The sequence below is a fragment of the Pelodiscus sinensis genome, chromosome 1, assembly GCF_052426305.1.
Source record: "Pelodiscus sinensis isolate ZL-2025 chromosome 1, ASM5242630v1, whole genome shotgun sequence".
In the NCBI taxonomy this organism is placed as follows: domain Eukaryota; kingdom Metazoa; phylum Chordata; order Testudines; family Trionychidae; genus Pelodiscus; species Pelodiscus sinensis.
Genome location: NC_143052.1, coordinates 144237104 through 144260170, shown reverse-complemented (window position 1 = coordinate 144260170; position 23067 = coordinate 144237104). Strand labels below are relative to the sequence as shown.

The 23067-nt window shown below is 47.6% G+C and overlaps 1 protein-coding gene across 1 annotated transcript in view; it reads right to left on the bottom strand.

Annotated features, from left to right (window-relative positions):
- LOC142819224 (cystatin-A-like) overlaps positions 1 to 23067 on the bottom strand; it is a 43893-nt gene that overhangs the window by 20416 nt on the left and 410 nt on the right. Inside the window, exon 2 of the mRNA XM_089775486.1 lies at positions 21400 to 21474. Within this exon, the coding sequence (XP_089631612.1) occupies positions 21400 to 21474 (75 nt within the window). The remainder of the gene's footprint in view (positions 1 to 21399; positions 21475 to 23067) is intronic.

The following is a 23067-nucleotide window of genomic DNA, read 5'->3' as shown; positions in this document are numbered from 1 at the left end:
CCGTCCTGCAGCCGCTGGCACACGGAGGAGTTCCGGTACACCCCTGCGTCGTGTGCTTTGCCGGACCAGCCCACATTTATGTCCGTGAACTGTCCCCGGTGGTCACACACGGCCTGCAGGATGACGGAGAAGTACCCCTTGCGGTTCACGTACCGGGACGCCTGGTGTTCCGGGGCACGGATGGGGATGTGCGTCCCGTCGATGGCCCCCCCGCAGTTGGGGAAGCCGAGGGCGCCGAATCCCCGGATGACGGCATCCAGGTCGGCGAGGCGGACCACCCTGCGGAGCAGCACCCGGTTGATGGCCTTGACCACCTGCGGAGAGAGACACAGCAAAGCGTCAATCAGTGGGGCGCCCGGGTGGCTGGGAGCGTGCATGTCCTGGCAGTGCCCCGCGCCCCACTCCCGGAAGCAACCCCCCTGGCGGCGTGTAGTACGGCCGGGACAGCCCGACCCCTCCGGTGCGGGGTGCCTTCGCCTCCTCCCGCCCCCCCCTTTGTCCCTGGGGCGGCCCATCCCCTCCTCGCAGCCCCCCTCCCCGCCGGCTCGGTGGCCGACGAGCGCCGTACCTGCATGAGCACTGCTCCGACAGTGGATCTCCCCACGCCGAACTGGTTCCCGACGGATCGGTAGCTGTCCGGCGTGGAGAGCTTCCAGAGGGCGATGGCCACCCGCTTCTGGAGGGGGATGGCGGGTCTCATGCGAGTGTCCCTTCTTTGCAGGGCAGGGGCGAGCCACTCGCAGAGCTCCAGGAAGGTGTCCCTCCTCATCCTAAAGTTCTGGGTCCACTGTCGGTCGTCCCAGCGCTCCAGGACGATGCGGTCCCACCAGTCGCTGCTGGTGTCCAGACGCCAGATGCGGCGGGGCACGCCGGTGCCGGGGCGCCGCCGCGGCTCCTCCACGGCCCCCAGGGCGGCCAGGCGGAGAGGCAGGGGTCTGACGTTCCCCAGGTGGTGCCAGGCAGCCTCGAGCCATTGCTGGCAGGCTTGCAGCAGCAAGTCCAGAAAGTGCACCACAAGGTGCAGGGCGAGCCGTGGCTCCATGTTGCCACCTGTGGCGGTCCCCCCCGAAGGGAAGCACCGACACAGACGGGCACAGAGACTGACGCTTTGCTGTCCCTCGGCGAGGTTGGCAAGCAAGCAGGAAAAGCTGAGAACCGGCTGTCCAGGGGGGGTCCCTTTAAGCACGAGCCTCAGATAGCCTCAGACAGCAGCCACACAAAGCAACTGCTGACCTGATGCCCTGCCAGAACCGGTTTCAGCTGCCCTTAAATGCCCCCCTGCGTCCAATCAGTGTGGACGCGCTAGTTCGAACTAGCAAAACGCTAGTTCGAACTAGTTTTTAGTTCAAGATGCGCTAGTTCGAATTAGCTTAGTTCGAATTAACTAATTCGAACTAAGTTAGTTCGAACTAGCGCTGTAGTGTAGACGTACCCGGAGGAAGTAGTAGGGGAAGTCGAGGTGGGTGACATCCTGGGAAGTAGTGATCATGAGGTGGTCGAATTCAGGATCCTGACCAAAGGAAGAAGGGAGAATAGCAAAATACACACCCTGGTCTTCAGGAAAGCAGACTTTGACTCTGTCAGGGAACTGATGGGCAGGATCCCTGGGATGCTGACAGGAGGGAGAAAGAAGTCCCGGAGAGCTGGCCGTATTTTAAAGAAGGCACAGGTAGAAACCATTCAGGCATGCAGTAAGAAAAGCAAATATGGTAGATGACCAGATTGGCTTACATGGATGGTAGACATCCATGGTGAGCTTAAACACAAATAGGAATCTTACAAGAAATGGAAACTTGGACAGATGACTACGGAGGAGTATAAATATATTGCTCGAGAATGCAGGGGAGCTATCAGGAAGGTGAAAGTGCAACTGGAATTGCAGCTAGCAAGGAATGTGAAGAGTAACAAGAAAGATTTTTACAGGCATGTTAGCAATAGGAGGGTGATCAGAGGGAGTGTGGGGCCTTTACTGGATGAGGGAGGTAACCTGGTGAGAGAAGATGCGGGAAAAGCTGAAGTACTCCATGCTTTTTTACCTCTGTCTTCACAGAAAAGGTCAGCTCCCAGACTAATGCACTAATGCATCCTATCTGCTAATGCTATAAACAATTGGGGGGACTTGCGGAAGGGTCTGGTCTTCTAAATAAAAAACTAAAGCACTCCTCACATCAAGTGTGTGCAACGCCTGTTCCATCCCAGAGCTACGGGGCTTAGGGTAATACACAGGGACACTAATATTCTGCTGAACATGGAAGTAAGACACCGGTTTGGGCAAGAAAGCCGTGTAGAGGCACAGCCTGATCTTATCCTTAAAGAAGACCATATAAGGGGGGTCCACTACTAGGGCCCTGCATTCTAGTACTCGCCTGGTTGAGGTAATGGCCACCAGGAAAGACACCTTCTAGGAAAGCTGTAGCAGAGAACACGTAGCCAGTGACTCAAAGGAAGGACCCATGAGCCTTAAGAGGACCAAATTTAGGTCCCAGGAGGAAACTGGCTTACACACCTGGGGGTAAACCCTGTCTAAGCCCTTGAGGAACTGATGCAGCATGAAGTGTGAGAAAATGGTCCTTCACCCGAACCAGAGTGGAAAGCCGAGATGGCTGCTAGGTGCACTTGCATGGAGAAGGAGCCAGGTCCTGGAGCCTGAGCCCCAGGAGTTAGTCCAAGATATCTGGTACCAGGGCCTCCGTAGGGGGGACCCCCTTGTCACCTGACCATATTACAAACCATTTCCACTTCGCCAGGCAGAAAGACCTGACAGGTAGAAGGCTTCCAGCTCCCTACGAGGACTGCCTGACCTGCTCCAAGCACTGCCTCTCTGAGGCCGTTAGCCATGGAGCTTCCATGCCTTGAGGTGCAGACAGTGGAGGTTCGGGTGTCTGAGCCTGCCAAACTGCTGGGAGATTAGGTTCGGGCACAGGGGGAGGGCCAGAGGCCGCTCCACTGAAAGGGCGAGGTGGTCCAGGAACCAATGCTGACGAGGCCAGGCTGGGGCTGTCAAGATCACTGAGGCCCGGAATTCCCTGACTCTGAGGATTTCTCTGGAGATCAGCAGGAAGGGGGAAAGGCCTACAGCAGGCCAGGGGATCGTCAACGCTTCCCCCAGAGACCCCAGGCTGTGCCCGAACAGAGAGCAATACCGGGGACACTTCCTGTTGAAGATGGTGAACAGGTCCAGGTGGGGAAACCCCCACCTGCGGAAGATGGAAATGTGGAAAGAGGCGTCTTTGAGACCAAGAGCAGCGTACCAGTCTCGCGTGTCTATGGAAGGAATGAAGGAGGCCTGGGTTTCCATCTTGAACTTGGACCTTACTACGAAGTTATTCAGATCCCTCAAATCCAGAATAGGACGCCAATGTCTATGCCTCCCACTGACAAACGGGCAGAGTATAGCACTTTATCCTCATGTGTGCCATGAGCATCTGTTCTCCCATCCGCCACCTGGTTTGATAGTGGTCCAAGATGCTAATCACCATGAGCAATAGGGCCAACCTGCTCATGGTGATTATCAGCCTGTACCACGTATCCGGAGAGAAGGGCCATTTGACCTGAAGCATCTCTTTCCCTGCACCACAGCTTCTGGTCTCAAGTGGCTGCATTCCAGCCCAAGAGCATCAGACCTCGTGGTCGGTGGTAATACCATGTGGTATTAAGGGCTTATTCATCTTAATGTGTGTATCTTCATGCTCCTCTGCTAGTTCTTCACTCCTCAATCTCTCTTTCTCTCTTCCACATGCTCATGTTGGGAAGTATCTTCATAATATGATTCTTCCTCACCTTCCTTACATGCTTTGTTGAGCACTGAAATAGTTAACAAAGCTGACATTTAAAATAGCTTTGCCCTTTTTGGCCCCACTGGCTAGCCAGAATTCAGTGTGTTGCAGCGTTGTTTCTGTTAAAGAGAGAAATGGATTATATGATTCAGGTATATTCTTGGGTTTCAATTTCTTTTTCAACAAAGAATGTTCACATAGTCCTGGTTCCCTGCGCACAGTAGAAACAAACACGAGCAGGTGCTCTCTGCAAGCCCTGTGCCCAAGAAACTGTCCCATTGCTTCCTCCCAGGGAATATTTTCCCTTCAGGAGGCTGGAACGCCATCTGCTGACTTCCTGTCTCCAATGCCCAGAATCTTTAATCTATATCCTGATTCATCCCTGTGCATTTACTACAAGGGCAAATTTCCGTTTACCTCCCTAAAGAATCTCGGGCCTGCCTTGCCATCTGTTGCTCGGGCAATAGCTTCCATTTTCTCAAATGCCTTTACTTTATATCCCAGTTCCTTCCGTTCACTCTGAGAGAGTACTTTATACACACATTGGTTTTAATGAGCTTTATGATTAAATTTGGATTTCAGGGCTTGTTTAGATGAGCACCGAGTGCACAGCAAACTGAGTGGCACTATTAATCTAGACAGGCTCCTAGAGCCACTGCTTGCAGCCATTAGCATCTTTCAGCATAATAATATCATTTGCAGCAGAGACAGCATCTGTTGAAATGATTGGGGCAGTTCACCCCCCAAGCTATTGTTTCCGTCTCCCTGAAGCTCACGAAGATTCTGCATCAGTTTGGTTTGTTTTGCCTGTTGAAAGTTCTATTCACAACCAGAAATTTACACTTTTCTAAAATGAAACTTCATAATTGGTGAACAATTAAGCCAGGGCAGGGAACCTTTTTTTTTAGCCACAGAAAAATCAGAAGTGGCCTGACTCCAGATAAGATGGAGAAAAACCCCTCATTGACATGGCCCCCGACTGAGATGTGTGGAAGAAAGAGAGACACTCACCTCACTCATGCAGCTCCGGGCGGTAGGATTTCGCTTACACCCCAGCCCCATGGGAGAGGCGCTGAGGCTGAGGGTTTCCTCAGAAACTCAGGTACCATGGATGTGACAGTTTGGGATCCTTGGGATGCCATCTGAAGTGCTGTGATACCTCTGAGTCAGCCTATTCTGCCAGCCTGCGCCATCCTTAAACCTTGTCTTGCTGAGCCAGGCACAAAGTCTCCAGCAAAGCTCACAAGGAGACCTCCCCTAGCTCCAGAACAATGGACACTGAGATCAGCTCTGGGAAGACTCAGATTAAGGGAAGGGACTTGCTCCAGCACCCAAATGTCCGCCCCTTCCCCCCCCCCCCCCGCCATGCGGTACTAAGCCAAAGTTGTATGAAGTTCGCTTCCTTTCTCAACATGAAGGAAGATATGCACATCCTCCCACACCTCCCCCAGCTTGAAATTATATAAACTAGATTATATTTTAAACCAGGAATGCGTTTATTAACTATGAAAAGGTGCATTTAAGTGGCGGAGGGGATAGCAAACAGAACAAGGCAAATTACTAAATTAAATGGAAAGTGCAAAATTTAAACTACTGGCTAAAGAAACTGTTATAACTAATAGACGAGTGGTTACAACTAGACATTATTTCGGGTTATGTCTACACTACAGCACTAATTCGAACTAACTTAATTCGAATTAGTTAATTCGAACTAAGCTAATTCGAACTAGTGCATCTAGACCTAAAAATTAGTTCGAATTAGCATTTTGTTAATTCGAACTAGCATGTCCACATTGAGTGGACCCTGAACCCAAGTTAAGACTGGCCGGAAGCAGTGCCAGCAGGGCATCAGGTTAGGACTTAGAGCGTGGAGCTGCTGTCTCAGGCTAGTCCAGGGCTGTGCTTAAAGGGACCCAGCCCCCATCCCGGACATACAGGTCTCAGGGTTCCCTGCTTGCTTGTCTACCTCGATGAGGGACAGCAAAGCAGTCCTGGCTTGGAGTGCCCTGAGTGCCCACACTCGGCACATCACAGCACTCGGCCATCAGCCCGGCTGCACTTGCCGCAGACTGCATTTCGGGGGAATCAATCAGGGGGCTGCAGGAGAGCTTTCACCCTGAGGAGCCCGCAGAGCCAGCCCAGTCGTCCCCATCGGTGGCTCGTACTCCATTTCTCCCTCACCTCCTTCCACTTACCCCTTCCTAGCCCCCTTCCTAATGTAAAAAATAAAGGACACGTGTGTTCAAAATTAGAAACTCTCTTTATTTAACGAAACTGGGAGTGGGGGGGATTAACCTCCGGGGAGACTGGGAAAAGGAGATGGGAGAGGAGAAGGGAGAGGGGAGGGGGAAACCTGGGAGGAGGGAGCTGGAAGGCGGAAGCCAGGGGAAGAAGGAGGAGGGGAAGTATAAAACGATGGTATGCCATATCTTCAGTACAGTGTACAGACGTGGTCTCATCATCTCAAAAAAGATGTTTTGGCCTTTGAAAACACTAAATGAAATGAATGGGTGGCAGGCATCAAACTAATAAGCGAAAGTTCTTCTTCACAAAGCAAATAGTCAACCTGTGGAACTCCTTGCCACAGGAGGCTGTAAACGCTATAACTATAACATAGTTTAAAGAGAAGTTGGATAAAGTCATGGAGGTTGGGTCCATGGAGTGCTGTTAGCCAGGGGGTAGGAACGGTGTCCCTGGCCTCTGTTTGTGGAATGTTGGAGATGGATGGCACGAGACAAATAGCTTGGTCATTTTCTTCGGTCCATCCCCTCCAGGGTAGCTGGTGTTGGCCGCTTGTCGGCAGACAGGCTACTGGGCTAGATGGACCTTTGGTCTGACCCAGTACGGCTGTTCTTATGTTCTTATGTTCTAAGTTCAGGGCTCAGGTTTGGAGGTCTCACTTGACCACCTTGATTTTCATGCAAACCTGCTCCTGGGTTTGCATGTGGCCTTTGGTGGCCAGGCTGGCATCTATCTTGCCCTAGACAGCAGCGTTACTGTGCCTAGTGTGGGGGTCGTGGAAGTTGGAGGCTTCCCCCCAAACCTCAATGAGGTCCACGATCTCCACACTAGACCAGGTGGGCACCCGCCTTTTGCAGCCCTGGGCAGGCTCCTGGGAGCCACCAGCCTGGTCCTGGGAAGAGGCGGAGGGCTGGGTGGCAGTGGGTGGCTGGCTCGTGCCGTGCCAGGTGCAGGGTCTGCTGGCTGGGTGCTGCTGGCAGGCTTGCACCTGGCACGGGCACCGTAGGCAGACCGTGCCCCTTTAAGGGCTCCGGGGCCGGGAGGAGAGCAGACAAATTTCCCTGGTTGTGCTTAGAGTGGCCACCAGGGCAAGCTGGGAAGGGCTAGCTTCCCACTAGTTCGAATTAAGTGGCTACACAACCCTTCATTCGAACTACTTAATTCGAACTAGGCGTTAGTCCTCGTAGAATGAGGTTTACCTAGTTCGAATTAAGCGCTCCGCTAGTTCGAATTAAGTTTGAACTAGCAGTTTGCCTGTGTAGCGCCTATGAAAGTTAATTCGAACTAACGGCTGTTAGTTCAAATTAACTTTGTAGTGTAGACATGCCCTCAGAGTGAAGCCTTCAAAGGCCAAAGGTGCCCTGTCTGGCCTGGGTCCAGCAGTTCTTCCCCCACCCTTTTAGATACATTCCTTTCTTTTTCCTGATGTTTTCAAGTTTCCCTTTGGAGAGGGGAGGCAGAAGTCAAGCCAGCTGAAAACAATAATTGTTTTCCTCCCCAACCTTGTACTGAATTCCCATAAGGCGGGAAACTTTTTTTTCCTTCCCCCAGTCCCCTGTGGAACTGTTCAGCAGTCCAAGATGCAGGTTAGTGTTAGGGATGTGAATGGGTAACCACTTACCCGGTAAGCATCACCCTTATTGGGTGACATTAACCAATACTGGTTAACCAGTACCCAGGAGCAGCTCCCCGCCCATGGCCCGCCTTAGACAGAGGTCTGCTCAAGCCCCATAGGGATCAGGAGCCAGCCCAACCCCTGTTGTACCAATAAAAGCAAGCAGGATCTTATGAGGGGGATAAGGCAAAAAGCCACATTTATTGTAAAGATAATAATAAAGAATAAAGAAAAGATAGAAGCAAACAACGTTGTTTAACTACTTAACCCTTATACATATAAACATTCATTCATCCATTCATTCAGGTTCTGTGTATTGTTATAGTTACCAGCCTGGAAGTTGCTTGTGACAGAATACTGGCCAGGTATTCTGTACACAAGTGATGGGAGTGGGGAGCGAAGTCCTGATCAGATGCGCATCTGAAGCTCCTGGTAGGCTGGCAGCAGAACCTTGGACTCTGATTCCATAGTCTTTTAGTCCAGTTCTTATAGGAATTTCTTCCTAGGCCAGTTTATGGAAATTGCTGCATCATGCTGATGTCTCCAGGGTGGCTGCCAGGTGCTCGTCAGTGATCTCATCGGGTGGACCTCCAGTACTTGGTTTTCTCCACTTGACACCTTTTGGTTGCACTGGCACCTGACACCTTCTTCAGCCCTTTGTTGCTGTATTCTCAGGCTGGCACCTCTCAGAACCATTCATTCATCATCCAAGCACTCTCTCTCTTACATACATTCCCTAATTAATGTTTCCCATACAGTATTTGTATAATAATAAAAGTTGTAGTTACAAAAGTTTCTGGGTGGTATTGCTTAAAACATTCTGAGTGCTGAGTAAAGTTACATGACCTAATACATTATATTCTAAAGGGGCAATAATAATAATAAATCTAAACATTTAACAATCTTAACAAATAATAATAATTAGAAGAAGAAGAAGAAGAAGAAGAAGAAGAAGAAGAAGAAGAATTAATAATAAATCTAAACACTTTAAGTTGTGGGGAACAAATTATGGGGAGTCACTTCCATTTGGGGGAATCATTTTAAATACATTAATATGTTATCCCTACACCCCCAAGCAGGGGAGTCAACAGTGGGAGCCTCACACATGATGGGGGGCAGCAGTGGCAGCAGGGACTCCACAGGGGTTCTCAAACTTTGTGATACCGCAACCCCCCTCTAAGTTGCTCGTGACCCCCCAGGGTCAACTGATTAACTGATTAACTGGGACTTTACATCCCTAGTTAGTATCAGGTGACCTGACTATCTAACATCCATGGCTCAATAGTAGTGTGGTTGAAGCAAAATGCAGGACAATGAAGCACTTTAAAGACTAACAAGATGGTTTATTAGATGATGAGCTTTCGTGGGCCAGACCCACTTCCTCAGATCAAATAGTGGAAGAAAGTAGTCACAACCATATATACCAAAGGATACAATTAAAAAAAATGAACAAATATGAAAAGGACAAATCACATTTCAGAACAGGAGGGGGATGCGGTGGGGGGGGAAGGAAGGAAGGTAAGTGTCTGTGAATTGATGATATTAGAGGTAGGGAGAGTGGGATGTTTGTGAGTTAATGGTATTAGAGGTGATAATTGGGGAAACTGTCTTGGTAATGGGTGAGATAGTTCAAATGTTTGTTAAGTCCTTGTTGGAAAGTGTCGAATTTTAACATGAATGACAGTTCAGAGGATTCCCTTTCAAGTGCAGATGTAAAAGGTCTTTGTAGCAGAATGCAGGTGGTTAAGTCATTGAGAGAGTGTCCTTTCTGGTTAAAATGGCAAGAAACTGTTTTTTCTTTGTGATCTTGTCTGATATCTGTTTTGTGGGCATTAATCCTTTGGCGAAGTGTCTGAGATGTTTGTCCAATGTACATAGCAGACGGACACTTTCGGCACATGATAGCGTAGATTATATTTCTAGATGCGCAGGAATATGTGTTCTTGATCTTATAACTCACTTGGTTAGGTCCAATAATGGTATCAGCAGAATGAATATGTGGACAAAACTGGCAACGGGGTTTGTTGCAAGGGAAGGTACCAGGGTTGGTATTAGTGTGGTATGTCCTGTGGTGGTTGGTAAGAATCATCTTGAGGTTAGGTGGTTGTCTATAGGAGACTATGGGTCTGTCTCCCAGAGCCTCTTTGAGTATGGTATCCTGTTCCAATATAGGCTGTAGTTTATTGATAATGTGTTGGACAGGTTTAAGTTGGGGGTTGTAGGTGATGACAAGTGGTGTTCTATTGTTGGTTTTCTTGGGTCTGTCTTGAAGTAGATGGTTTCTAGGTATTCGTCTGGCTCTTTCAATTTGCTTTTTTATTTCTCTGGGTGGGTAGTTGAGATTTATAAATGCTTGGTAGAGATCCTGAAGCTTCTGGTCTCTGTCAGTGGGATTAGAGCAGATGCGGTTGTATCGAAGGGCTTGGCTATAGACGATGGATCGTGTGGTGTGTTCTGGATGGGAGCTGGATGCATGTAGGTAACTGTATGAGTCGGTGGGTTTTCTGTAGAGAGTGGTGTCTAATTTTCCATTGTTGATTTGTACGGTGGTGTCCAGGAAGTGGATCTCTCGTGTAGAATGGTCCAGGCTGAGGTTGATGGTGGGGTGTAGGTTGTTGAAATCTCTGTGGAATATCTCCAGTGTTTCTTGGCCATGCATCCAGATCATAAAGATGTCATCGATGTACCGTAGGTAGAGGAGGGGTGAAAGGGGACGGGAGTTGAGGAAACATTGTTCTAGGTCAGCCATAAAGATGACAGACCCATAGTCTCCTATAGACAACCACCTAACCTAAAGATGATTCTTACCAACCACCACAGGACATACCACACTAATACCAACCCTGGTACCTTCCCTTGCAACAAACCCCGTTGCCAGCTTTGTCCACATATTCATTCTGTTGATACCATTATTGGACCTAACCAAGTGAGTTATAAGATCAAAAACACATATTCCTGCGCATCCAGAAATATAATCTATGCTATCATGTGCCGAAAGTGTCCGTCTGCTATGTACATTGGACAAACATCTCAGACACTTCGCCAAAGGATTAATGCCCACAAAACAGATATCAGACAAGATCACAAAGAAAAAACAGTTTCTTGCCATTTTAACCAGAAAGGACACTCTCTCAATGACTTAACCACCTGCATTCTGCTACAAAGACCTTTTACATCTGCACTTGAAAGGGAATCCTCTGAACTGTCATTCATGTTAAAATTCGACACTTTCCAACAAGGACTTAACAAACATTTGAACTATCTCACCCATTACCAAGACAGTTTCCCCAATTATCACCTCTAATATCATTAACTCACAAACATCCCACTCTCCCTACCTCTAATATCATCAATTCACAGACACTTACCTTCCTTCCTTCCCCCCCCCCCCCCGCATCTCCCTCCTGTTCTGCAATGTGATTTGTCCTTTTCATATTTGTTCATTTTTTTTAATTGTATCCTTTGGTATATATGGTTGTGACTACTTTCTTCCACTATTTGATCTGAGGAAGTGAGTCTGGCCCACGAAAGCTCATCATCTAATAAACCATCTTGTTAGTCTTTAAAGTGCTACATTGTCCTGCATTTTGCTTCAACTACCCCAGACTAACACGGCTACATTTCTATCACTAGTAGTGTGGTGTGTCCCCAGGAAGGCCAAGCCTGTTCACAGACCATTGTCCTCACTGATGGGCCAGCAGCTCTTTCTGGATTTCCTATTGTAGTACCTGAAGTGTCAGCTGAGGGAGTGACCCAAGCAGCCAATATGAAATATAGACACACAGGTCAATATTCCTGACTTCAGGCACAGACGTGATACAGACACACAAATGGAATAATCATATTCAGCAATTCATAACCTTTTCAATGATACCTTATATGAGCCATCTTGCATAGAGTATATCTCATTTATGTCAGTCATATCATAAGCATATTTCATAATGCATATGGAGAGCCCCATCACAATAGGACTTTAGGTACCAGGTGTTTTGAGGATCTCAATGGCAGTTAGGCACTGAAATCCCATTATGTGTCTAGCCTATTTCTATTCATTTCATTTCTAGCAGTTTTTGAAAATCCTCCCAAGTGCCTGTCTCCAATTTTAGGCAACTAAATACCTAAAAATCTAGCCCGTTTCCCTTTTGAGGGTTAAACCGTTTCTTGAACATAAGAACATAAGAACGGATATACTGTGTCAGACCAAAGGTCCGTCTAGCCCAGTAGCCTGTCTGCCGACAGTGGCCAGCACCAGGTGCCCCAGAGAGGGTGGACCGAAGACAATGATCAAGTAATTTGTCTCCTGCCATCCTTCTCCAGCCTCTGACAAACAGAGGCCAAGAACACCATTTTATCTCCTGGCTAATAGCCTTTTATGGACCTAACCTCCATGAAATTATCTAGCTTCTCTTTAAACTCTATTATAGTCCTAGCCTTCACAGCCGCCTCTGGCAAGGAGTTCCACAGGTTGACTACACGCTGTGTGAAGAACTTTCTTTTATTATTTTTAAACCTGCTACCCATTAATTTCATTTGGTGTCCTCTAGTTCTTCTATTTAGGGAACTAATAAATAACTTTTCTTTATCGGCCCTCTCCACACCACTCATGATTTTATATACCTCTATCATATCCCCCCTCAGTCTCCTTTTTTCTAAACTGAAAAGTCCCAGACACTTTAACCTCTCCTCATATGGGACCCGTGCCAAACCCCTAATCATTTTAGTTGCCCTTTTCTGAACCCTTTCCAAGGCCAAAATATCTTTTTTGCAGTGAGGATACCATATCTGTACACAGTATTCAAGATGTGGGCGTACCATAGTTTTATTCAGGGGCAGTAAGATATGCTGGGTCTTATTTTCTATCCCTTTCCTAATAATTCCTAGCATCCTATTTGCCTTTTTGACCGCCGCTGCACACTGTGTGGAAGTTTTCAGAGAACTGTCCACGATAACTCCAAGATCTCTTTCCTGATTTGTCGTAGCCAAATTAGCCCCCATCAGACTGTACATATAGTTGGGGTTATTTTTCCTGATGTGCATTACTTTACACTTATCCACATTAAATTTAATTTGCCATTTTGTTGCCCAATCACTCAGTTTGGTGAGATCTTCTTGGAGTCCCTCACAGTCTGCTTCTGTCTTGACTATCCTAAACAGTTTTGTATCATCTGCAAACTTTACTACCTCACTGCTTACCCCTTTCTCCAGATCATTTATGAATAAGTTGAAAAGGATTGGTCCCAGGACTGACCCTTGGGGGACACCACTAGTTACCTCTCTCCAATCTGAAATTTTACCATTTATTCCTACCCTTTGTTTCCTGTCTTTTAACCAGTTCTCAATCCAAGAAAGGACCTTCCCTCTTATCCCATGGCCATGTAATTTACACAAGAGCCTTTGGTGAGGGACCTTGTCAAAGGCTTTCTGAAAATCCAAGTATACTATATCTACTGGATCCCCCTTGACCGCATGTTTGTTAACCCCTTCAAAGAACTCTAAGGGTATGTCTACTCTACAGCACTAATTCGAACTAACTTAATTTGAATTAGTTAATTCGAACTAAGCTAATTCGAACTAGTGAATCTAGACCTAAAAATTAGTTCGAATTAGCATTTTGCTAATTCGAACTAGCATGTCCACATTGAGTAGACCCTAAACTGAGGTTAAGGATGGCCGGAAGCAGTGCCGGCAGGGCATCAGATTAGGACTTAGAGCGTGGAGCTGCAGTCTCAGGCTAGTCGAGGGCTGTGCTTAAAGGGACCCGACCCCCACCCCAGACAGACAGTTCTCAGGGTTCCCTGCTTGCTTGTCTATCTTGATGAGGGACAGCAAAGCAGTCCTGGCTTGGAGTGCCCTGAATGCCCACACTCGGCACATCACAGCACTCGGCCATCAGCCCAGCTGCACTTGCCGCAGGTTGCCATCGGGGGGGGGGTTAATCGGGGGGCTGCAGGAGAGCTTCCACCCTGAGGAGCCCGCAGAGCCACCCCAGTCCTCCCCATCGGGGGCTCGTACCCCATTCCTTCCTCACCTCCTTCCACTTACCCCTCCCTAGCCCCCCTTCCTGATGTACAAAATAAAGGACATGTGTGTTCAAAAATAGAAACTCTCTTTATTGAACGAAACTGGGGAAGACCGGGAAAAGGAGGTGGGAGAGGGGAAGAGAGAGGGTGGGAGAGGGGAGGGCAACTAAAATGATCAGGAGTTTGTAACAGGTCCCATATGAAGAGAGGCTAAAGAGACTGGGACTTTTCAGCTTAGAAAAGAGGAGACTGATGGGGGATATGATAGAGGTCTATAAAAGCATGAGTGGTGTGGAGAGGGTGCATAAAGAAAAGTTCTTCATTAGTTCCCATAATAGAAGGACTAGAGGACACCAAATGAAATGAATGGGTAGCAGGCTTCAAACTAATAACAGAAAGTTCTTCTTCACAAAGCAAATAGTCAACCTGTGGAACTCCTTGCTGCAGGAGGCTGTGAAGGCTAGAACTAGAACAGAGTTTAAAGAGAAGGTAGATAAAGTCATGGAGGTTGGGTCCATGGAGTGGTATTAGCCAGGGGGTAGAAATGGTGTCCGTGGCCTCTGTTTGTGGAAGGCTGGAGATGGATGGCACGAGACAAATGGCTTGGTCATTGTCTGCAGTCCATCCCCTCCAGGGTACTTAGTGTGGGCCGCTGTTGGCAGACAGGCTACTGGGCTAGAAGGACCTTTGGTCTAACCCAAAACAGCCCTTCTTATGTTTTTATGTTCTAGGATAAGGGCTCAGGGTCTGGGTCTCACTCGACCACCTTGATTTTCATGCAAACCTGCTCCTGGGTGGCTAGGCTGGCAGATATCCTGCCCAGACTGCCACTTTCCTGTGCCTAGTGCAGAGGTCGTGGACGTTGGAGGCTTCCCCCCAAACCTCGATGAGGTCCACAATGTCCACGCTAGACCAGGCGGGCGCCTGCCTCTTGCGGCATCGGGCAGGCTCCTGGGAGCCACCAGCATGGTCCCGGGAAGAGGCGTAGGGCTGGGTGGCAGCGGGTAGCTGGCTTGTGCCGTGCCAGGTGCAGGGTCCACTGGCTGGGTGCTGGCAGGCTTGCACCCGGCACAGGCACCATAGCCAGACCGTGCCCCTTTAAGGACTCCGGGGCCGGGAGGGGGGCAGACAAGTTTTCCTGGTGTTGGCCAGAGTGGCCACCAGGGCAAGTTAGGGAGGGCTAGCCTCCCACTAGTTCAAATTAAGTGGATACACAGCCCTTAATTCAAACTTCTTAATTCGAACTAGGCATTAGTCCTCGTAGAATGAGGTTTACCTAGTTCGAATTAAGCGCTTTGCTAGTTCAAATTAAGTTTGAACTAGCGGTTTGTATGTGTAGTGCCTATCAAAGTTAATTCGAACTAACGTCTGTTAGTTCAAATTAACTTTGTAGTGTAGCCATACCCTAATAGATTAGTAAGACAGGATTTCCCTTTATGGAAACCATGTTGACTTTTGTCCAACAAATTATGTTCTTCTACATGCTTCACAATTTTATTCTTCACTATTGTTTCGACTAATTTGCTCGGTACTGAAGTTAGACTTACCGGTCTGTAACTGCCAGGATCGCCTCTAGAGCCCTTTTTTAATATTGGTGTCACGTTGGCTACCTTCCAGTCATTAGGTACGGAAGCCGACTTAAAGGATAGGTTACAAACCACAGATAATAGCTCAGCAATTTCCCATTTGAGTTCTTTTAGAACCCTTGGATGAATGCCACCCGGTCCTGGAGATTTGTTAACATTAAGTTTTTCTATTTGTTCCAAAACCTCCTCTAATGACACTTCAATCCGGGACAGTTCCTCAGATTCATCACCCACAAAGGACGGTGAAGATTTGGGAATCTCCCCAACGTCCTCAGCCGTGAAGACTGAAGCAAAGAAATCATTTAGTTTCTCCGCAATGGCTTTATCGTCCTTGATTGCTCCTTTTATAGCTCGATCATCTAGGGCATTGGGGTAGCATTTTTTTTATAGTTAGTTAATTTATTTTATTTGGTGTTGGAGGAAGTAGATTTGTGCAGGATGGGGGCACTGGGTAAAAGTAAGTGCAAGAAATCATTTTACTTCTTTTTAGTTACTAGTACTCACCCATGTAATATCAGGGGGGCAGGCTGTCTGAGTGGTTTGTTTCCTAGCAAGAAGAAACTTACACCTATAGGCAGCTAATTCAAAGTCAGGCCAATGAGAACTGGTTTTTGTTACTATCTGATGACATTTTGATATTATGAGTAACTTAAGTTGGGCTTCTGTTTCTCAGGGTTTAATAATTTCATTGTTAAGTATTTATTTTTAGTAATGTTTGAATTCTAGAGAGATTACATTTGAAGACCTATCAGTTAGCCAACTGATTAATCTACTTAGTGCGTGCCTTGTCAACGATATATTGTTTCACGTTTGTAATTAAGATGTTCTGCAGCACCAAGACAAAGGCTTTACAGAAGTCTAAGTAAGTAAGTCCACACTATTGCTTTTATAACCAAACTTATCTCATCGAAAAGTTATCAAGTCAGTCGGATATGATCTACTTTCCATAAATCCATGTTGATTTGCATTAATTTAATTCTTTATAAATCAAATCCGTTATCAGTTTTTCCCTTATTTTACCTGGGGCAGATGTCAAGCTCACAGGCCTATAATTACCCAGATTGATCCATTTATCCTTATTAAGAATTGGCTGCTTCTGATACAGACCCAGCATGAGCCAGAACTGAACCGGGCTGCCTGCCTGCCTAGCTCCTAAAGCACTTTAAATGCAGAGCTGCCATGGGAGTAGGTCCCGGTCCTGGCGATGCTGGCCAGTCTACTAAAAAATTTCCTGGCAAGCGGGGGGAGGGAAATGCATGTAGTTTATAGCATTAACCTATCAGCTTTCGCTAATCGATTAATTGACATATTATTACATCCCTAGTTAGGGTTTCTGAGAGAGAGATGGGACAGAAATTGCTCCAAGGCACCCAGGAAACCCCCAGAATAGAACCCAGGAATCTGACATCAGTATTCCTACTACACCGCGGCCATACCCTGTGGTTCCCCAACAGGCTGTAGGTGAAATGCTCCATACCTCAGTTCCAATCTGCATCCAACTTTTAATTTTTCTATTTTCAGGATTTTATTCCCCATTTTATGAGGAAATAAAGTCCATTCTCTAGAGCATCCACTGTCATCAGACAACCCTGTATTCACCCTGAACAGATGAACATTTCCTTTAATTGAATCAGCTACCATAGTTTCTGCAGGAAATTAATAAAGCAGATTGATATGACCGGTGGGCACAATACAACTCCTATTGAAGTGCGAGTTTGATTAAACCACACCATTCCACTCTAGAGGAAAACATAACAACAGTTTTAGAGCAAATTGTAAATTTTTGAATTTCCAATGCTTCTGTCAGACCGCTGCCTCAGTATTGGACATCTCAGAAAATGAAAGCAAATTATTGTGTCAACATATTTCTGCATCCAAAATCGTCCTACCCTCCAAAGTGCAGCCATTGCTGAAATGAAAGTTTCAACAAGCTCTCAGTAGTATTTAAAATGTGCTGCTATGTGTGTGAATCACATTCTCAAAAGATCACCCTCAATTACCATTCTTTAAATACAGGTATATGATACCATAAGTTTCTTGATTCAAATACTATAACAAATATTTCTTATTTTGAATGTCAGAAAACAGCAGTTCTGACCTCTTTAAAGATCTGAAATAAAGAGCCTCTGCTATTTTTCTTAAGATTTAGAAAGCCATTCCTGCTGCCCTAGTAAAATTTCAACCTAGGTGATTTCATTCTGCCTTTCTAAATCATTTCTCCTATTTCAGTTGGATAAATTACTCTTTTTCATTTCCTGTGCTTTCATTTTCCTGTTTTATAGTTTTGTTCACACAGTTAAATTACTGCCTTTCTTCAAAGGCAGTATCAGGACCAAGCCATGGGCCCCCATGCGTTCCTTGCTAGTTACCACCTTGTGGTCAGGAGACAAGTGGTAGTTTTAGGCTGTGTCTAGACAGAACTTGACTTACGTGGATCTCCTTCATACCTGCCTATGCCAGTACCTATGGCAAGTTTGTCTCAGCTGTGGAGGTGATTGCCATACTGGCTGCCAGCTTTGGGCAGCTGGCCTGCATCTTCTTCAACAAAGTCTACATCATCCTCTTTAAGCCCTCCCGCAACACCATTGAGGAAGTGCGCTGCAGCACGGCTGCCCATGCCTTCAAAGTAGCAGCCAGGGCCACGCTGAGATGGAGCAACGGTTCCACAGGCTCCACCCCCTCATCCTCCATCAGTAGCAAGAGCAACTATGAAGATCCCTGCCCTCTGCCGACCTCACCTTCTTGCTTCTTAGAGAAAAACACCAACGACACGGCTCAGATGAAGCCTCCACACCTTCTTGCTAATACAGGCAAAGAGACACTCACCACCAAAGGACACACAGGAGGCAGACTGTCAGAGGCTACATCTAGGGACCCTTGCACTGACACTGTTTGGTGTAAAGAAATCAGGATCCTGACATCTTGAAAGAACAAGTGAAAATCTTCCCACAGCTGGGATTTATCTACTGCCTTGCCATTGTCGGTCCTGCCTGCCAGACTGCAGCTCAGTGGGTGTAGCTAGGGGGTTAGGCAATTTCATTTTACTCTGCTTTTATGCTGATGTATAAAACCCCTCTTCCCCACTGTGTATAATAGTCCCTCTGTAGACTACATGTGAGATCTCTAACCGTGTTAAGACCAAGGAAAGGACTCGGCTTTACTAAAACAGGATTTGCAGTTTGACCTGAGGAAAGGGGTCCTTTAAAAATACAACAAATAAAGACATAAATATTCTGAATGCTTCGTATAGCCAACAGTCTGAACAAGTAAAGTATTTAATAGGACAGGTGGTGCTCCCTGCTATGTATATGTAAGCGGGGGAATGATCCCGCTCTTGTGGGGAACTTTCCTGGCTTCTATACCACCCCGGTGAAATGAACCAGCGAAAGGATCTGAGTCCCCGCTCCCACTTCCTTTACCCCACGGCTCCCTGATCCTGAGGGCTCCCCCTTCACTCTCCTGAGTAGCAGAGCCCTCGAAACCCCAACAAGGCTGGGCCCAGGTTTCCTGGGGCTTAATCCCCGACCTTGTAGTCACTAGGGGCAGGAGTTAGGGTGTCCCCACTCCGAGGTGCTCTCTTTACACTGCAGGCCTTCTTGGCCCAGTGATCACTTCATAAGGTTCAAAGCAAATACAATTTATTAAACATTAACTGATTAAAGAGAATAGAATAAGAAACAATGAGAATGGTTAAATGAGAACACACAGCCCTGCTCTGTAGCACAGGGACATCAACACAGCAGTCTGCAGAGTGTAAGGACAGTTCACAGTCTCTTCCTTAGAAGCCCTGGAAGTGCTGCAAGGGGCTGCAGGCTGGACACGCTTGCACTGGCAGTGACCACACAGCCTCAATCTCTAAGTGGCCAGACCCCTCTCCCAGTCCAGAGCCTTTCCCCACACTTTGCAGGTCCCAGTAGCTCACCACATCCAGCTGCAGGCTGTGCAGCTTGGCCAATTCCAGCTCCTTGTGTGGCTTCTCTGTTCCTTTTGGCTTTCTGAGCACTGCCAGTCTGCTGCTCAACACAGGGTCTGAACTGCTTGGCCTGTCTGTGTCTGGTTCTGTCGCTGCAGGACTTCTTCTTGTACTCCTCTTTCAGCTCTCTGTCTTTGCAGGTCCTCTTCTGCACACAGCTTGTTCTGCTCTTTCAGCTCCCTGTTTTCTCAGACACAGAGCCAGAACAATCCCAGCTCACAGGGAGGACGGGGCCTGGCCTCTCACTGTCCTCACTGGCCTGTCCAACCTGTCAATCAGGCTGAGCTGGAGTGTTGGCTGCTTTCCATTGTCTTTGGGGTCAGTCAGTCTCATGAACTCTTCCCCTTCAGATACTGTGAGCTGGCAAACCAAAAGCTCCCACAGAGTTTTAGTAAGGGGTAACAGTCCCCTTACATATATAAGAAGATGTTCCAACCCCTGCTTCCCATGGCTGCCAATGTGAGCGGTAGTGAATGCCGGACAGTGTTCTTCATAGACGTCAGTGCATTAGATCAAGTCACAAGTGTCCTGTTGGTCTGTTCCAGTTAACACGTCACCTCCAAGCTGCTTTTTTTAGTGGAAAGGGGTAACAGCTTGATCCTGGGGCAGAATGTTGTGAGAGCTCAGTGAGATGTATCCAATTGTTACAAGATCCCTATGCTCAATGAAGTGTCTCTTGCGCTCTCACACACTCTCAGAAACACACACACACACACACACTCATTCACAGCCACACATTCAGACAGGCGCATACACACACCCTCACTTACTCAAGCTAGTCAAGATGGGGAAACTGCGCCTCAAAAGTGTGTATGTTTGAGGGTAGCTAAAGGAAAAATGAGCATTTGAGGGGCATACATAGACAAAAGGCTCGATGGAGTATAATAGAAATGCATATGGGCAACCAGATGATTTGGGTTTTGTGCCATTTGAATATTTAGGAGCAGCAAGGCTTTTGGAGGATTTATATGGTTGATGAGCCAGGGCAAGTGTGGTCCATTTTGAAGGGGTGTCTGGTACGTGATGTGTGTCCTTTATCTGAAAGAGAAGCTTTAGAGTGTGGGAGGGGAGCAGAAAAGACTTTTAAAGACACTCTTTAATGGTCTTCTCAAGGTTGACCCAATTGTCACAGATTATTCATAAGACATGCCCATTTGTCTCCCACCCACTTTGAGAATGACTGAAATGAACTTGCATGTGTATGGATCAGAGAATCCGTGTTACTGTCTGACACACTGGTGACAATGGTGTTACATCAGGGATTTAGTGCTACATAGATTCCAAGGCCAGAAGAGTCCACTGTGATCATCTAGTCTGACCTCCTGCATAATGTAATTCACAGAACTTCCCCCAAATAGTTCCTAGAGTACATCATTAGGAAAACATCCACTTTAAAGTTTAGACCCCTTTTTGCAACAGTTATCAGCCTGTGTGAATCTGGTTTAATCTTCTCTCAAAACACAATAAAATGCTCTTAGTCACTGCAGCAATACAAGATGGCCTTAGGCTTATGGTGAACACAGACAAACAAAGGTCTGTGGAAATGTGCTATTGTTGGTTGGTTGGTTGGTTGGCATTTTGTTTTTTGTTTTGTTTTGTCAGGGAAGGAAAATAAAACTTCCTGGTGATATTGCCATGCAAGGGCTTGCTTTACAATCTGCACTGTTAGCTGAGGTGGAATATTGTGGGGAACAAAAGGGTAATCAGAATTTGTAGAGATGCTTTTTCAAGTTACGGATTAATTAACATTTTCTTTGCTGTGTGTGCATATGCCTGCGACTGGCAGAGCTTCTGTTTCTGTGTAGAAAAACACCAGCAAATTAATTACAGTAACCATCATATTAAAATGACATTTGAGGAAAAACAAGGAAACAGCAGGGAGAAAACTTAAAAATACACATCATGGTACAATTTTTAAAAATAGCCTCTGCCATTGAAGCCAGTGGGAGCTTCGGGTACTCATAGCTTCTAAAAATTAGGCTATATAGAAGTGCTTATATGTGTGTTTAGGAGCCCAACTTTAGGCACCCAGTTTTGAAAATCTTGGTTCTTGGGCTTTAATTGAGTGAAAAGAAATGGCCACTAGATGGCAGACTTAGCTAAACAATAAGACAAATGGATTCCAGCTGATACATGAGAATTAGTTCAAAAGATGGTCTACAAAGTGGTAACCCTCCCTGTGACTCACCTGGCAGAGTCAGTCCTGCTGACTGCATTAAATGGCACAAATCTGCAGAGTCATGGGCCAAGACCCAGCTGCACCCTGTGAGGGAAAATAAAGTATAAACAGGAAAACAAACACAAACACGTATCTCCGCACATACTGCAGGCAGGAGAATTGGAAAGTAACTTAGGGCTCCTTTCTGTCAAGATTCCTCTCTTAACAGGCTGAAACAAGTGGTTTTGTTTCCCGTGGATAATTTCATGTTTATTTCCAAGTTTTGGGGGTTTATAAATTATTTATATTTACAAAACGTGTGGTCCTGGTCTGAAAAGTGACTTTGCTATCACGAGGCCCTGTGGTGGGTCAGTTACCCCTCCCTACCCCCTCTAGGTCAGAGGGAGGTCGCACTGCCTCACTGTGGCACTGCACTGCTAGGAGAATTAGAAGGCTAGGCACAGGGTCCCAGGCTCAGCTCCCAGCAGCCAATAGCTCCTCGGCCCTCCGGCCAGGTGGAGCCAGTCAGCAGACCAGGCGCTCTAACCCCAGGCAGGGGAGCGCTGGCAAAGAGCCTGTAGTGCTCCGGTAGGGAGGCTGCCATCCCAGGGGAAGGTGGCAGAGACAGGGGAATGCAGGCCCGCCCAGCTCCGTTACGTTCAAGCCCTGGGCCCCTAACAGCGGCTGAGTGTCCTACGACTGGGTGAGCGGGACTCTTCCCCCAATACTGTCCCACTGTCAAGCCACAACACCGTTAAACAAAAGCCCTTAGGTGGCTTCCTTCCCGGGCTCTGGATCAGGTTCCTCCAGGTATTTGGCCACCCGTAGTCCCACCAGCTCTGGTCCTCCTGCGCACCAGGCCTCACCAGCTCCAGGACGCTTCCCGGCTCAGCAGTAGGTCAGCGGACTGCAGCCAACAGGGCACGTCTGTCTCCTTCCCTTGTTCGGTTCCCATTGAGGTGGGTACTCTGCCTTTTGTACTCCTGCTCCACCGCTCCACTTCCAGAGGGCAGGGTGAGCTCAGCCTGGCTCCGCTCAGCTGAGCTGGGCGTGTGGCTCTTCCCCCTCTGGCTTACAGGGAGGCCACACTGCCTCACTACAGGCCCCAAGGGGTCACCAGGGACTCCAGATCAAATGTCGTTAGTTTGTAGGTAAAGAAATTGTGGGAAGGGTGATTCCAATTGTCACCAGCACACATCCATCTTGGGCTCTGGAGTCATCCTGGGCTCTGTCTTTGTGCAGCTTTGCCAGCAACTCTGAGCTAGTACAGTAGGTGCAGTTTTGGTGCAACAGAAGTCCTGCCATTCAAGCTGTGTCACCAGCCACGACCATAAGCTCTTCACCTGGCATCTCCAAGATGGGGGGGAAGCTGTGATAGGCCCTGTGTCTAAAAACGACCGGCAGCAAACACAGGATGCTAAACCTAAAATCAACTTGGACACCCAGTCGGCCACCCTGGAGACACAGCAGACTGTGGATGAGGTGAGGGAGCGCGGGCGCACCAGGGAGCTGCCGCCGGCACAAGGGGGGGAGCGGGGGGTTGCACTCAATGCCTGTACGGGGGAGGGATCGGGGGGTCGGGCTCAATGCCTGTACGGGGGGGGCAGGGGGAGCGTGCACCACAAAATCAAAGCAGCGATTCTCTCGTGTGGAAACGGGGAGAGAGAGCGGACAGAGGCGCTGCTGCTGCTGCTCAGG